At 38.9% G+C, this 13,547-nt stretch overlaps 1 protein-coding gene across 3 annotated transcripts; it reads left to right on the top strand.

Moving 5' to 3' along the window:
• Positions 1-4,693: 4,693 nt before the first annotated feature.
• Positions 4,694-12,015, top strand: LOC311296705 (uncharacterized protein). Of its 3 annotated transcripts, none has more exons than XM_084418577.1 (4): positions 4,694-4,954; positions 5,654-6,957; positions 10,433-10,681; positions 10,939-12,015. In XM_084418577.1, exons 3-4 carry the CDS (start codon positions 10,597-10,599, stop codon positions 11,955-11,957), a joined length of 1,104 nt encoding a protein of 367 aa, XP_084274703.1. In that variant the 5' UTR covers positions 4,694-4,954; positions 5,654-6,957; positions 10,433-10,596; the 3' UTR covers positions 11,958-12,015. The 3 variants fall into 3 exon arrangements, with proteins under 3 accessions (XP_084274703.1, XP_084274704.1, XP_084274705.1); XM_084418578.1 differs by having other exon boundaries at positions 4,698-4,954; positions 6,860-6,957; XM_084418579.1 differs by lacking the exon at positions 5,654-6,957 and having other exon boundaries at positions 4,698-4,954.
• The last annotated feature ends 1,532 nt before the right edge of the window (positions 12,016-13,547 follow it).

The raw sequence follows: 13,547 nt of genomic DNA, 5'->3' as shown, positions 1-13,547 counted from the left end.
ATAACCTGTGCCACGTTTCATCCTTATTATATCCTGGGTTACTTAAAAATTATCAACCTACAGTTGTTTTATATGCTACTAAAATGTAACCATCAAAATGCTCTATATTTGAACTACATTAAAGACACCATATGTGTTTACTGTTAAATTAATCCAATATAAGTTCAGTAACTTATCTTTGATTTTTCCAGATCTGGTCCTGTGGGCGTCAGTATCACACAGTGATCACAGTTCACATCTGCAGTGAAGCCCCTCACACAACAATTCACCAATAAATACTGGGAATATTCACATCATCCTACAAGAGAAGGACAAACTCCAGGAGTAGCAGCTGAAATCTGTGTGACTGTTAAAGGTGGAGTTTATTAAAGAGGAGATTGAAGACATGAGGGATCCAGAACCACCCAAAATAAAACATGAAGATATTGAGGAACAAATAGGTTGGTGTCCATTCTTGATTCTTCATTGTTGACTGCTTTAGTAGCTCTGAAATATGGATGACAAATGATATAAAAATGCATGTAAATTATCATAACCCAGTTTTAATCGCAATAACAAGTGAATGACAGAACCGAACTTTCAAAGATACAGTATACAGACAGGTGTCTTGTTATCTGCTTGCTAAGTGTTTTTAATTTTCACATTTAACCTCATTGAACTGATTCTAACTGATTAATACATTTATTTTAGACCAGATGGAAGTGAAGGAGCAAAGACAGAAACTAAATGATGTAAAGAAACACTGCGACTTCAAAACTCAAGGAACAAAAGTCAAAAAGCTGCACTCCTGCTCTCAGTGTGGAAAGAGTTTCCAAAATAATGGAGACCTTAAAAAACACGAAATAATTCACACTGGAGAGAAACCGTATACATGCACTCAGTGTGGAAAGAGTTTCAGACAAAAAGGAAGCCTTAAGACACACATGAGAATTCACACTGGAGAGAAACTGTATACATGCCCTCATTGTGGAAAGAGTTTTTCTCAAGCATCAAATCTCAGTGTTCATCTGCACATTCACTCTGGAGAAAAACCATTTAACTGTGATCAGTGTGGTAAAGGTTTTAATTCGTCATCAAATCTTTCGCAACACCTGATAGTTCATTCAGATGAGAGGCCTTATGTGTGTTCTCTCTGTGGAAAGAGTTTTACTCGACTGAACAGTTTTAAACTGCACCAGAAAACACATGATGAAGTGAAAGATCATGTGTGCTTTGACTGTGGGAAGAGCTTTGCTTTATCTAGTCATCTGAAACAGCACCAAAGAATTCATACTGGAGAAAAACCTTACAAGTGCTCATCTTGTGACAAAAGTTTTGCTCGGTCTGGATACCTGAAACTACATGAGCGAGTTCATACTGGAGAGAAGCCGTACCACTGTACTCAGTGTGAGAAGAGTTTCAAAGATGCAAAAAGTTTAAAAGATCATCTGCGCGTTCACTCTGGGGAAAAGCCATTTAACTGTGATCAGTGTGGAGCAAAGTTTATTTTGTCAAAACATCTGAAAAGTCACTTGATAGTTCATTCAGATGAGAAGCCTTATGCGTGTTCTCTCTGTGAAAAGAGTTTTTCACGGCTGAAAGGTTTTAAACTGCATCAGAAAACACATAATGGAGTGAAAGATCATGTGTGCTTTAAATGTGGGAAGAGCTTTACTAGAGCTGACCATCTGAGACGGCACCAAAGAATTCATACTGGAGAAAGTATGAAAAGAGAAATATTGTGAAAAGAGTTTCGCTCAGTCTGGAACCCTGAAAGCACACGAGCGAATTCATACTTGAGAAAAGCCGTAATACTGTCCTCAATGTGAGAGGAGTTTTAAACGTTTATCAAGCCTTCACCCTCATATGAGAAATTATTTAAAGAGATCAACATTCATTTTCATGTCAAATACATTAAAGTAAACTGAGATAAAATATGGAGTTTTTCATAAAAGCACTATATCATCTAGATTCATTTTGTTAATTTGGTGAAAAGATTGGTTAACTAGAAAGATTTAAAGGGATAGTTTACCCCAAAATGAATTCTGTCATTAATTACTCAACCTCATGACGTTCCAAACCTGTAAGATTTTCTTTCATCTTCAAAACACAAATGAAGATCTTTTTGATAAAAGCCTAATTTGAGCCCTCTGGTTCTCTGTCTATACTCCTGCCGCTCGACCTCAGCTCTGCCTTTGATACTGTCTCCCATGAACTACTCATTTCTCGCCTTTCGGATGTGGGTATTTCTGGTGCTGCTCTTTCTTGGTTCTCTTCCTATCTCTCTGACAGACAATTTTACATTTCAGTACAAGATTCTCGCTCACTTACTGTCCCCATGAAGCAAAGGTGCCCCCCAGGGATCTGTTCTCGGGCCATTATTATTCATAATTTACATAATGCCTCTTTGTCAGATCTTTCACTGTCATGGTTTTAATTATGATGTTTACACTGATGACATCCAATTATATACCATCTGTACACCTGCTCTATCTATCACAACCGACAAAATCTCTGCTTGTGTGCATAAAATAAAAGATTGGCTTCATTCAAATTTTCTAAAACTTAACATGGACAAAACTGAGATTAATTTTACTGGACCTCCGTCACTCACGGGCAAAATTCCTACCAATTTCACCTGTGAGATTGCTTGCTCTCACATCTAGTACTGTTAAAAATCTTGGTGTAATCTTTGACTCATCTCTCTCTTTCCAGGCTCATATTAATTCTATCACCAAATTATCATTCTTTCATCTACGTCACATCGCCCAGCACTGTCCCTTCATCAGTATCAAAGACGCTGAAACTGTCATCCATGCATTGGTAACATCATGTCTTGATTACTGTAATGCTCTTTTCATTGGTCTATCTGCTAGCTCCATTTCCAGATTTCAATACATTCAAATGGGGGGGATCACTCACTGTTGTTGCACCCAAATTATGGAACTCTGTTGTGTTAATACTATTTCTGAATTTATAGCTATGCTCAAAATTCACTTATTTTCTGAATGTTACCATTAAGTTGTATTACATTTCGTTGTGTCTGGTTGTATTCTGCTGTATGCTGCCCCGTCTACATAATTCTCCCTTACTGTACTTTTACTCTCATCTACCTACTGTTGTTTAGTTTGTTATCATTGTCCTTTGCCATTATTGTTGTTTGTTCATTGTAAAGCGTCCTTGAGCCCTGAAAAGGCACTATATAAATACAACTTATTATTATTATTATTATTATTATTAATAATAATCATAAGCCAACACCATTGCTTTTAAGTGGAAAATCTGGAATCTCTTGTCTCTTTAGTATATCTATATCCTTTTGAGTGATTTACATATATGGTTTACAATCAAGTTATTAATGAATAATCAATATTTTTCCTCTATATTATATGAGTGTGATTATCAAAAATAGTCTTTAATTTATTCTTTAAATATCTGAGAGGTGCAGTAACAGTGCTTGCTCATTTAGCCCGGCTTCCAGAAATAAATAATGGACTAATTTGTCAATACATGCATCTGCTTTTCTAGGCTACCCTTGTAGCTATGGTCACAGGGGTCACTGAAATCTTTAGTTTGAGTGACCATTTCTTATTTAAAGCCTTTACTTTACAGTTAGATATAAAGTGTCCTCTCCTTGAGAGAAAGAGCATGTTGTCTTGATGTTTAGAGAAGAGTCTCCTGTTTATAGTTAGAGCCCGACTAAATCCAACCTTGAAGAAGCTGTGTGTCTGTGTGTGTGTTACTATTCTTGGTTACAGTAGGGTGACCATATGTCCTCTTTTTGGACCTACAAAAATGCGTCCGGCCTGGATTTCTAGATCGCCCAAATAAAAAAATGGAAAGGATGTTTTACTTTATGTATTAAAGTACAATAACATAGTTACAAGGTTGTGAGTGCATATGTCAAGTATTTTGTTGATGCATTCTTTAATTGACTGCACTCTTGACTCCTGGTCTTCATTCATCATATCTGGTTCTGGGTCTTTAACTGTATTATCCCCTAACAGTAATCTAAGCTTTTCACATTGGATGCCATTTAAAACACGGTAAGTCTATCCTTCACAGCCTCGCTTTACCTGTCATGGCGCTGCTCTGAGTAAGGTCTAGTACCATGTTGTCACCTCATTAATTATGGTGAGGTCATTAGTGTTAACAGATTGAGGCAACCCCCAATATGCTATTATTATGGAGAAAACTGATCCTAGACCAGCAGTTATGAGCAGTTTTTCTCTCTAAAAGCAATCAAAAGCTTCAGCTGGCAGTGGTTTGAGTGAGAACTCTTGTCCAGCCTTACACACACACCTCCTATGATTATTTACCTTCGTGTTTTGTTTTTATTCGGTTCACTGGCTATTTTATTTATAAATGGATTTTGTTGTTTTCATGAAACTGTTGGCTGACAATAAATCACATTTAACATTGGGGTCCAACTTAATTCACCAAGATCCGCTCACTTTAAAGTTTCTGTCCTCGCCACTGCTGTATATCTACATTCAAAAGACCCTATAATTAGGCTGCAATTACATAATAAGGGAGACATGTAGAAAAACAATACTGTAACTGTAAAAGGGTGAGGGTGAAGATATTGTTGAATCCATATATTATATATATATTATTATTGTGCATTATTAAGTATTATAATAGTGGATTTAGTCCATAACAGAGCGGAGATGTGATTTACTGAATTCGGCCCCTTTAAGAAAAATGACACAGCGCGCACTGAGCATGCGCAGAAGAGAAGAAGTGCGAGAGCCCTCTCTATAGTTTTGTTTTCTCTCTTCTCTCTTTTGCTTTTTTGTTGTCTCTTTAGACGCTAAAATGAATGTCGAACACGTGAAAAGAGAGAATCGGGCGAGAGACGAGACGAGCGCTGAAACTTTCACCAGTTGAAGCTGAAAGTGACGCTGTTAACGATCGTGAATGAAGGACAAATGTGGAATATTTTCTCTGGATGTCGTATATTTCCAGTCTGCAGGTCAGAGATGTTATATTTATCATGTAAGAATTGATGTTTGTGTTGCCTAAATGTACATTGTTCTTAGTGTAACGTACAGATAACTCAGTGTTGAGTTTCATGCTGATCATGTGTTTCACGTGACCAGATCAAATTACACAACACAGGGAGAGAGCCGTCAGGGGTAAAAACACCACAATCCAGCTGCTTCCTCAAAAAAATAAAAATAAAATTACAACTATTTAAAAAAAAAACTTTAAAAATAACACACACACACATTTTTATATATTTTTATATTTATATATTAGGGGTTGCACGACTACTGATTTCTGCTAGTCTACTGTAAATGAAAAGACATGAAATAGTTCTTATCAATAAATGTTTATTAATTCATAGCCTAATGCAACAATTACATAAGTAAACTCTCAAAACATTATAATTATGACATTACATATTTAAATTTTATGTGTAACATAGAGAAAGTCATAGAAAGTAACGACTACACGCACTGTTGTGATCCTAAAATTCGCGTTTCATTGTCGCGAAACTCTATTGATAGTAAACTGTATTGATTAAACTAATTAAAACATTAGTAAAACAGTTAAAACATGTACATTTCATTTAATCATTTAGTTTTCAACAGTAATAACAAGAAGTATCTCACTTCAGTCGGCTTGAAAGTTTATAGACTAACACAAGTCATAATCTTTTCTCATTTAGAAATACAAGCGCATCGACGTGAGAGGGATGCAGGCTTGATCTTTGCCTTGTGACGGTTTCGCCGGCCAAGGAAAAAATTTTCACTTGGTGTATTGGTGGCAGGGACAGCAAGATAAGATTTAGCCAGCTTGGATAGCCGAGGAAACCGGTGTTCATTACATGCCCACCATTCGAGAGAATTCCCCATGGTGGGAATGTCAGGCATCTGAAAAAAATCTTGAATCTCATCTTCACTGGTATTTAGCTGCTTTGTTGTAGGATTGCGGCTTTTGTAGTTACATCCAAAGAGCTCCTCAAGATCATCCTCGAGTCTTGTTTTTTATGCTCACTGGGCAACGCATTGGTTGTCCCGCTGAAGCCCGTGGCAACCATAGGCGTAATTTGCGGGTGGGACATGTATTTATTCACGTGAAAATTCTCTCCACTAACAACATATATTAGACCTCATTAAACGACAAATTAAACCCAATGTACTATTTAAATCGATTGCTGGATATCGTAATGTTATTGTACATGCATCTGATTTATGATTTAGCAATGTCCCACCCACTTTTTAAAAGAAAGTTACGCCACTGGCGGCAACCTCATGTTCACCTGTTGTGACAGTGAAATATGCATCAAGAAGTGGTTTAAAAAAATAAAATAAAAACCATTTAATATGGATTATTAGCTCACCTGAAGTTTCTCAATGCTTTGTCTCGCTGTCGTGCAATAATTCGGCGAGATCCTCTCTTGCTTTCTCTGGTAGAAACGGCAAACACTTAAACCGTGGATCCAACATGCACGCGCTAATAGGTAGAGATTTGGCTACGGTTTCAGAGCCAGTTTAAACCACATAACCAGCTGTTTCCGAACCGTCTCTTTGAATGCCTGAGTGGCTGTGAGATCACCCGCGCTGGGCCGCAGAGTGTTTTCTGTCAGATTGATAAGCACTGGATATAGAAAGGACAGGCCGACGTGCAGCTCTCCACACATGATTGTTGTCGCCTTAGCCAGCGGACTCAGTATGGGAAGCAGCTGCTCAATCAGATCCCAGCAAGATTACTTTATTGCCAGAGTTTTTCGATACTGGACATTAGTTACCGCTTCGTCAGCGAGTACAGCTTGCACTGGGATTCTCTGCTCGTAAAGCCGATCCAACATGTTAAATGTGAAATTCCATCTAGTAGCGCAATCACTTTTGAGTTTTCTCCCTCTGATGGATAGCTGCTCCTGACGTACTTTCAATGCGCGGGTCGCCACTGAAGAGTGACGGAAGTGACTGACGACACGCCTGGCAGCGTCAATGGCCTTCGAGACCACAGGTAAATCCAAACCTGCCTTAACTGCAAGCTGTAACGTGTGTCCGCTGCAACCAATGTGGTGGGGCAAGACCTCACAGATTTCCATAGCCAAGTTCATATTGTTTGCACGTTGTCATGAACTGTGCAGAATATGCGTAACTCCCACTCATTAATGGTTTCTGTGAGCTTCTGCGCAATGTTGACAGCAGTGTGTCTCCCTGGCATGATAGTGGTGCCTAACACCCTTGATTTCAACTCCCATAGTTCTTTGATGTAGTGAGCCATTATTGTTATATATGGATCCATGGCGCAAGAAGTCCAGAGATCAGTAGTGAGGGAGACGTTCTTGCCTTTCATTTCAGACGCAATGTCCGCTTTTAGAGAGTTGTATTTGTGGCCAATTACTTTCCAGAGTGTAGCATTCAATGGAACGGTGTAACTGGGTTCAAAGAAGTTGATAATTCCCCTGAATCCCTCTCCTGAAACTGCAGAGAGTGGTCTTGTATCCTTCACTATAAAATCCACAAGTAAATCTGTTATTACCTGTCTTCTCCTCTCTGTAATCGGGCGTTTACATAATTCTTGATGACGGTGACGTTCGCCATTTTAAATTAATTTATGGTTAATGCAGTCGTATTACTTGAGGATTGTGTCCGACAGCGTCGACTAGTGGTTGAAGTAGTCGATCTCTTGACTTCTCGACTAGTCTATGCAAGCCCTAATATATTGTGTCTTCTAATGTAATTTAGGCTACTTGTAATTTGGTTTTCTTGTTATCAGAAAATCTACTCTAGACTTTCGGACAAGTAAATCGGTCATTCACTTGTCCGAGTAAAAAAAACTGCTTGTCCGAGAAAAAATAAAAATAAATAAATTGTGTGTGTTGTAAATAGCCTATAATTTATTCTGAAGCAATATTCTCATCAGTGTTCAGCTTGATATATTTAAATCTGCATATTTAGGATATTTTAACCTTTATAAATGGCATTTTTCCCTAATTGTTAAATATATGCTTCATCTTTCATTTAATTTTTTATTTATTTGATAAATAAATAAAATTAGAATAATAAGACACTATAGGACTGTTACCTGTCAAATTAAATAATTTACACTGAAAAAGTAGCCTACAACTGCATTAAATTATGTTATGAGATTGTTTGATATATGTTTTTGAATTACAAATAAGAAATATTGGAAAGAATGATATTTTTTAACATGAAACTAAACCACCAGTAGGTGGCGGCAGGCGAACGTTTTAATGAGTGAGTTATTTATTCAACCGATTAGTTCAAAACACTGAATCATTCAGTAATGAAAACATGTTTGAGTGTTCCTGTGAGATGCGTTATGGTTCTGCTGTGATCTTTGTTTGGAACTATTTTCGCTGCTTAAATAGAACAAAAACAGTCTTGTGTCTAAAATGTAAGTTAGTTAATATTACCCTAACTGAAATCAGTGTTGGTGTTCAGAAATCTTGCTCGTGTGATGTTGCTTAACTGTATCATATGTTATAAATATAAAAACTCAACATGAATTTTTTTTACCGCAGTATTTTAACTGAGTTTCTGTCTGTGTGCTTTGCTCATTTGTTTGATTTCTCCTCATGAGGCTGTGCGAGCCTCAACACAACGTTACTAGCAGTACATATTCACTATCAATCACCACTTATACTAAATAAATGCAGAATCATTGCGTTTTGGTGATTCCCTAGTTATTTTTTGTTATTGACGTTTTAATCTGGTTAATTGTCCTGTCGGGCAATTAAAATTCACTTTCACTTGCCCCTTCAAAAAATCCACTTGTCCCGAACAAGCGTTAATGTTTTCCCCCACTCTGCCCTATTGTAGACAGAAATGGGAGATTATAATAAACATTCTGAAGCAATAAAAACATAGAACATTAAAAATAAAATTCATAGTGTATTCTGATTATTCCTCTGGCAGTATAACATTAGGTCGCTTGAGCAGCGCGCAGCTCTTCATTAAGATCTCACTACTGATTTACACCGGCATCGCTGACAGTCATGTTCTCATTCAGATACTGTTGCACAATTAAAATGAAAAATTTGAAAGATAACGCAGCCTCTATTGTTATTGATTATTTGTTGAAGCCTAACTGAAGTTAAGTTTGGGCCACAAACGCGCACATGCGCAGTAACGGTTGTTTATGTTGTTGCCGTTGAAACCAAGGGGATAATCCATCCGTTTTAAATGCTACTAATGTACACTCACCTAAAGGATTATTAGGAACACCATACTAATACTGTGTTTGACCCCCTTTCGCCTTCAGAACTGCCTTAATTCTACGTGGCATTGATTCAACAAGGTGCTGAAAGCATTCTTTAGAAATGTTGGCCCATATTGATAGGATAGCATCTTGCAGTTGATGGAGATTTGTGGGATGCACATCCAGGGCACGAAGCTCCCGTTCCACCACATCCCAAAGATGCTCTATTGGGTTGAGATCTGGTGACTGTGGGGGCCATTTTAGTACAGTGAACTCATTGTCATGTTCAAGAAACCAATTTAAAAATGATTCGAGCTTTGTGACATGGTGCATTATCCTGCTGGAAGTAGCCATCAGAGGATGGGTACATGGTGGTCATAAAGGGATGGACATGGTCAGAAACAATGCTCAGGTAGGCCGTGGCATTTAAACGATTCCCAATTGGCACTAAGGGGCCTAAAGTGTGCCAAGAAAACATCCCCCACACCATTACTACACCACCACCACCAGCCTGCACAGTGGTAACAAGGCATGATGGATCCATGTTCTCATTCTGTTTACGCCAAATTCTGACTCTACCATCTGAATGTCTCAACAGAAATCGAGACTCATCAGACCAGGCAACATTTTTCCAGTCTTCAACTGTCCAATTTTGGTGAGCTTGTGCAAATTGTAGCCTCTTTTTCCTATTTGTAGTGGATATGAGTGGTACCCGGTGGGGTCTTCTGCTGTTGTAGCCCATCCGCCTCAAGGTTGTGCGTGTTGTGGCTTCACAAATGCTTTGCTGCATACCTTGGTTGTAACAAGTGGTTATTTCAGTCAAAGTTGCTCTTCTATCAGCTTGAATCAGTCGGCCCATTCTCCTCTGACCTCTAGCATCAACAAGGCATTTTCGCCCACAGGACTGCCGCATACTGGATGTTTTTCCCTTTTCACACCATTCTTTGTAAACCCTAGAAATGGTTGTGCGTGAAAATCCCAGTAACTGAGCAGATTGTGAAATACTCAGACCGGCCCGTCTGGCACCAACAACCATGCCATGCTCAAAATTGCTTAAATCACCTTTCTTTCCCATTCTGACATTCAGTTTGGAGTTCAGGAGATTGTCTTGACCAGGACCACACCCCTAAATGCATTGAAGCAACTGCCATGTGATTGGTTGATTAGATAATTGCATTAATGAGAAATTGAACAGGTGTTCCTAATAATCCTTTAGGTGAGTGTATGTGTTTACTGTATAAATTCAGTAACTTATCTTTGATTTTTCCAGATCTGGTCCTGTGGGCGTCAGTATCACACAGTGATCACAGTTCACACCTGCAGTGAAGCCCCTCACACAACAATTCACCAATAAATACTGGGAATATTCCCATCATCCTACAAGAGAAGGACAAACTCCAGGAGTAGCAGCTGAAATCTGTGTGACTGTTAAAGATGGAGTTTATTAAAGAGGAGATTGAAGACATGAGTGATCCAGAACCATACAGAATAAAACATGAAGATATTGAGGAACAAATAGGTTGGTGTCCATTCTTGATTCTTCATTGTTGACTGCTTTAGTAGCTCTGAAATATGGATGACAAATGATAGAGAAATGCATCTAAATGATCATAACCCAGTTTTAATCGCATTAACAAGTGAATAACAGAACCGAACTTTGCACATTAAAGAGACTTTATACAGACAGGTTTCTTGTTTTCTGCTTGCTAAGTGTTTTTAATTCTCACATTTAACCTCATTGAACTGATTCTAACTGCTTAATACATTTTATTTTAGTCCAGATGGAAGTGACGGAGCAAAGACAGAAACTAAATGACGTAAAGAAACACTGTGACTTACAAACTCAAGGAACAAAAGCCAAAAAGCTGCACTCCTGCTCTCAGTGTCGAAAGAGTTTCCAAAATAATGGAGACCTTAAAAAACACATAAGAATTCACACTGGAGAGAAACCGTATACATGCACTCAGTGTGGAAAGAGTTTTTCTCAAGCATCAGGTCTCTGTCATCATCGACGCAGTCACTCTGTAGAAAAACCATTCAAGTGTGATCAGTGTGGTAAAGGTTTTAATTCATCATCAAATCTAAAAACACACCTCAAAGGTCATTCAGATGAGAAGCCTTATGTGTGTTCTCTCTGTGGAAAGAGTTTTTCAAGACAGGGCAATTTTAAACAGCATCAGAAAACACATGATAAAGTGAAAGATCATGTGTGTTTGGACTGTGGGAAGAGCTTTATTGCATCTAGTTATCTGAAAATGCACCGAAGAATTCATACTGGAGAAAAACCTTACAAGTGCTCATATTGTGACAAGAGTTTTGCTCGGTCTGAAAACCTGAAACTACATGAGCGAGTTCATACTGGAGAGAAGCCGTACCACTGTACTCAGTGTGAGAGGAGTTTCAGAGATTCAAAAAGTTTAAAAGATCATCTGCGCGTTCACTCTGGAGAAAAGTCATTTAACTGTGATCAGTGTGGAGCAAAGTTTATTTTGTCAAAACATCTGAAAAGTCACTTGATCGTTCATTCAGATGAGAAGCCTTATGTGTGTTCTCTCTGTGGAAAGAGTTTTTCACGGATGAAAGGTTTTAAACTGCACCGGAAAACACATAATGGAGTGAGAGATCATGTGTGTAGTGACTGTGGGAAAAGGTTTACTAGAGCTGGCAATCTGAAACGGCACCAAATAACTCATACTGGAGAAAAACCTTACAAGTGCTCATATTGTGACAAGAGTTTCACTCAGTCTGAACACCTGAAACTACATGAGCGAGTTCATACTGAAGAGAAGCCGTAATACTGTACTCAGTGTGAAAAGAGTTTTAAACATTTATCAAGCCTTCACGCTCATATAATTTTTTTTTTAAAGTGATCAATTTATTTTCATTCATTTTCTTGTCAAATACATTAAAGTAAACTGAGATAAAATATGGAGTTTTCATAAAAGCACTATATCATCAGATTAATTTGGTTAATTTGGTGAAAAGCTTGGTTAACTAGAAAGACTTAAAGGGATAGTTCACCCAAAAATTCACCCTGTCATTAATTACTCACCCTAATGTCGTTCCAAACCTGTAAGACTTTTGTTCATCTTCAAAACACAAATAAAACAATATATTTTTTTATTAAATCGGAAAGCCTAATTTCATTCTCTTCATCATATAAAGCGACTGTGTCTTTTCAGAAAATGTTTGACTAAACCGCTGGTGTTACATGTATGATCTGTCTCTCATGTTTCATAGTGTTTTTGGTTTAGCTCTGTGACCCAGTTCTTCTTCTTCTTCTTCTTCTTCTTCTTCTTCTTCTTCTTCTTCTTGTTACTGGCCGCTCACTCCTTAGGAGTATTACCGCCACTTACTGTACAGCCTACATGGGTGATGCATCTGTATATTCCTTTTATATACATTCCTTCCCTCTTCTCTCCTTTTTGTGAATGTAATGCCTCACCCATCTTCTGCTGGCACTGCATGTTCTGTGACCCAGTTCTTCACTGTCTGTCTAATTAATCATCTCATACACTCAATGTCCTGTTTATCATCTAATTAAGTTCCTTTTGTTTGCTCTGTGTATTTAGACCCTGTGTTCTCCCTCAGTCTTCGTCTGTGCTCGTTAATGTTAAGTGTGGTTCCCTTTCGAGGCGGTAACTTCAACATTACGTCAGCGTGACGTATATGGGAACTCCTCCCTTCTCCACTTTTGCTGAAGTCTTATGGGCTAACGCCAGATGGGGACAGTTGGCCAACTGACGTGAAGCATGCAAATACTGACAGGTTCGCGGGCAGTGTAAAATGCATGGGCGTGGCAATTACGTCAGAATCTCTCTCTAGGAAGTAAGTCTGGTATCTCCAGTCGAGCCGGCTTCTTCAAGGAGGAGAACTCCGTTCTCCCACATCGTCCACGAGCACATGGTAAAGCCGCGCGTGTGCGTCTAAAGGGACGAGGCAGAAGCCTAGGGCTCTGTGCGCACGCCCGCCGTCTAGGAGACCGTCGCCGTGCATCTGTGCCCATCCATTCGGCTCACGGCTCACCTGGCTGGAAAAGAAAGACTCCAATCACTCCCTCCGGCCTCTTTGGTGACGCCGTGGAGTCAGTTACTGAACATTTCTCTGAGGCCCAGAAGTGCGAAGGCTATGAGTAACAAATTTCTCGTTCCAGCCCTCGTCGAGGTCTCTATCCTCGTCGGCACCTTGTCCTGCCTAAGATCGGCTGAACAGCTGTTCGGCTCCGCCAGCCGTCCGTGGCTGCCAAGCCTTCGTCCTATAAACGGACCATCCAAAAGGAGGAGTGTGTTCTGCATCATGTCCCCTCTGTTCCTGTAGGCGACATTTGCATTGTTTGTGTGCTGTTTGTGTGAGCCCCACAATAAGAGCACATATCCCTCCACGCA

This window comes from Rutilus rutilus (genome assembly GCF_951802725.1).
Source record: "Rutilus rutilus genome assembly, chromosome: 9".
Taxonomy (NCBI): Eukaryota; Metazoa; Chordata; class Actinopteri; order Cypriniformes; family Leuciscidae; genus Rutilus; species Rutilus rutilus.
The sequence above is the reverse complement of the archived record's forward strand: the minus strand, read 5'-3'. Positions and strand labels throughout refer to the sequence as shown.

Bases quoted from the DNA above. Each gene is read 5' to 3' on its own strand.
- LOC311296705 (XM_084418577.1), top strand. From the start codon at position 10,597: ATGGAGTTTATTAAAGAGGAGATTGAAGACATGAGTGATCCAGAACCA. The intron at 10,682-10,938 runs GTTGGTGTCCAT...ATTTTATTTTAG, and splicing joins AGATATTGAGGAACAAATAG to TCCAGATGGAAGTGACGGAG.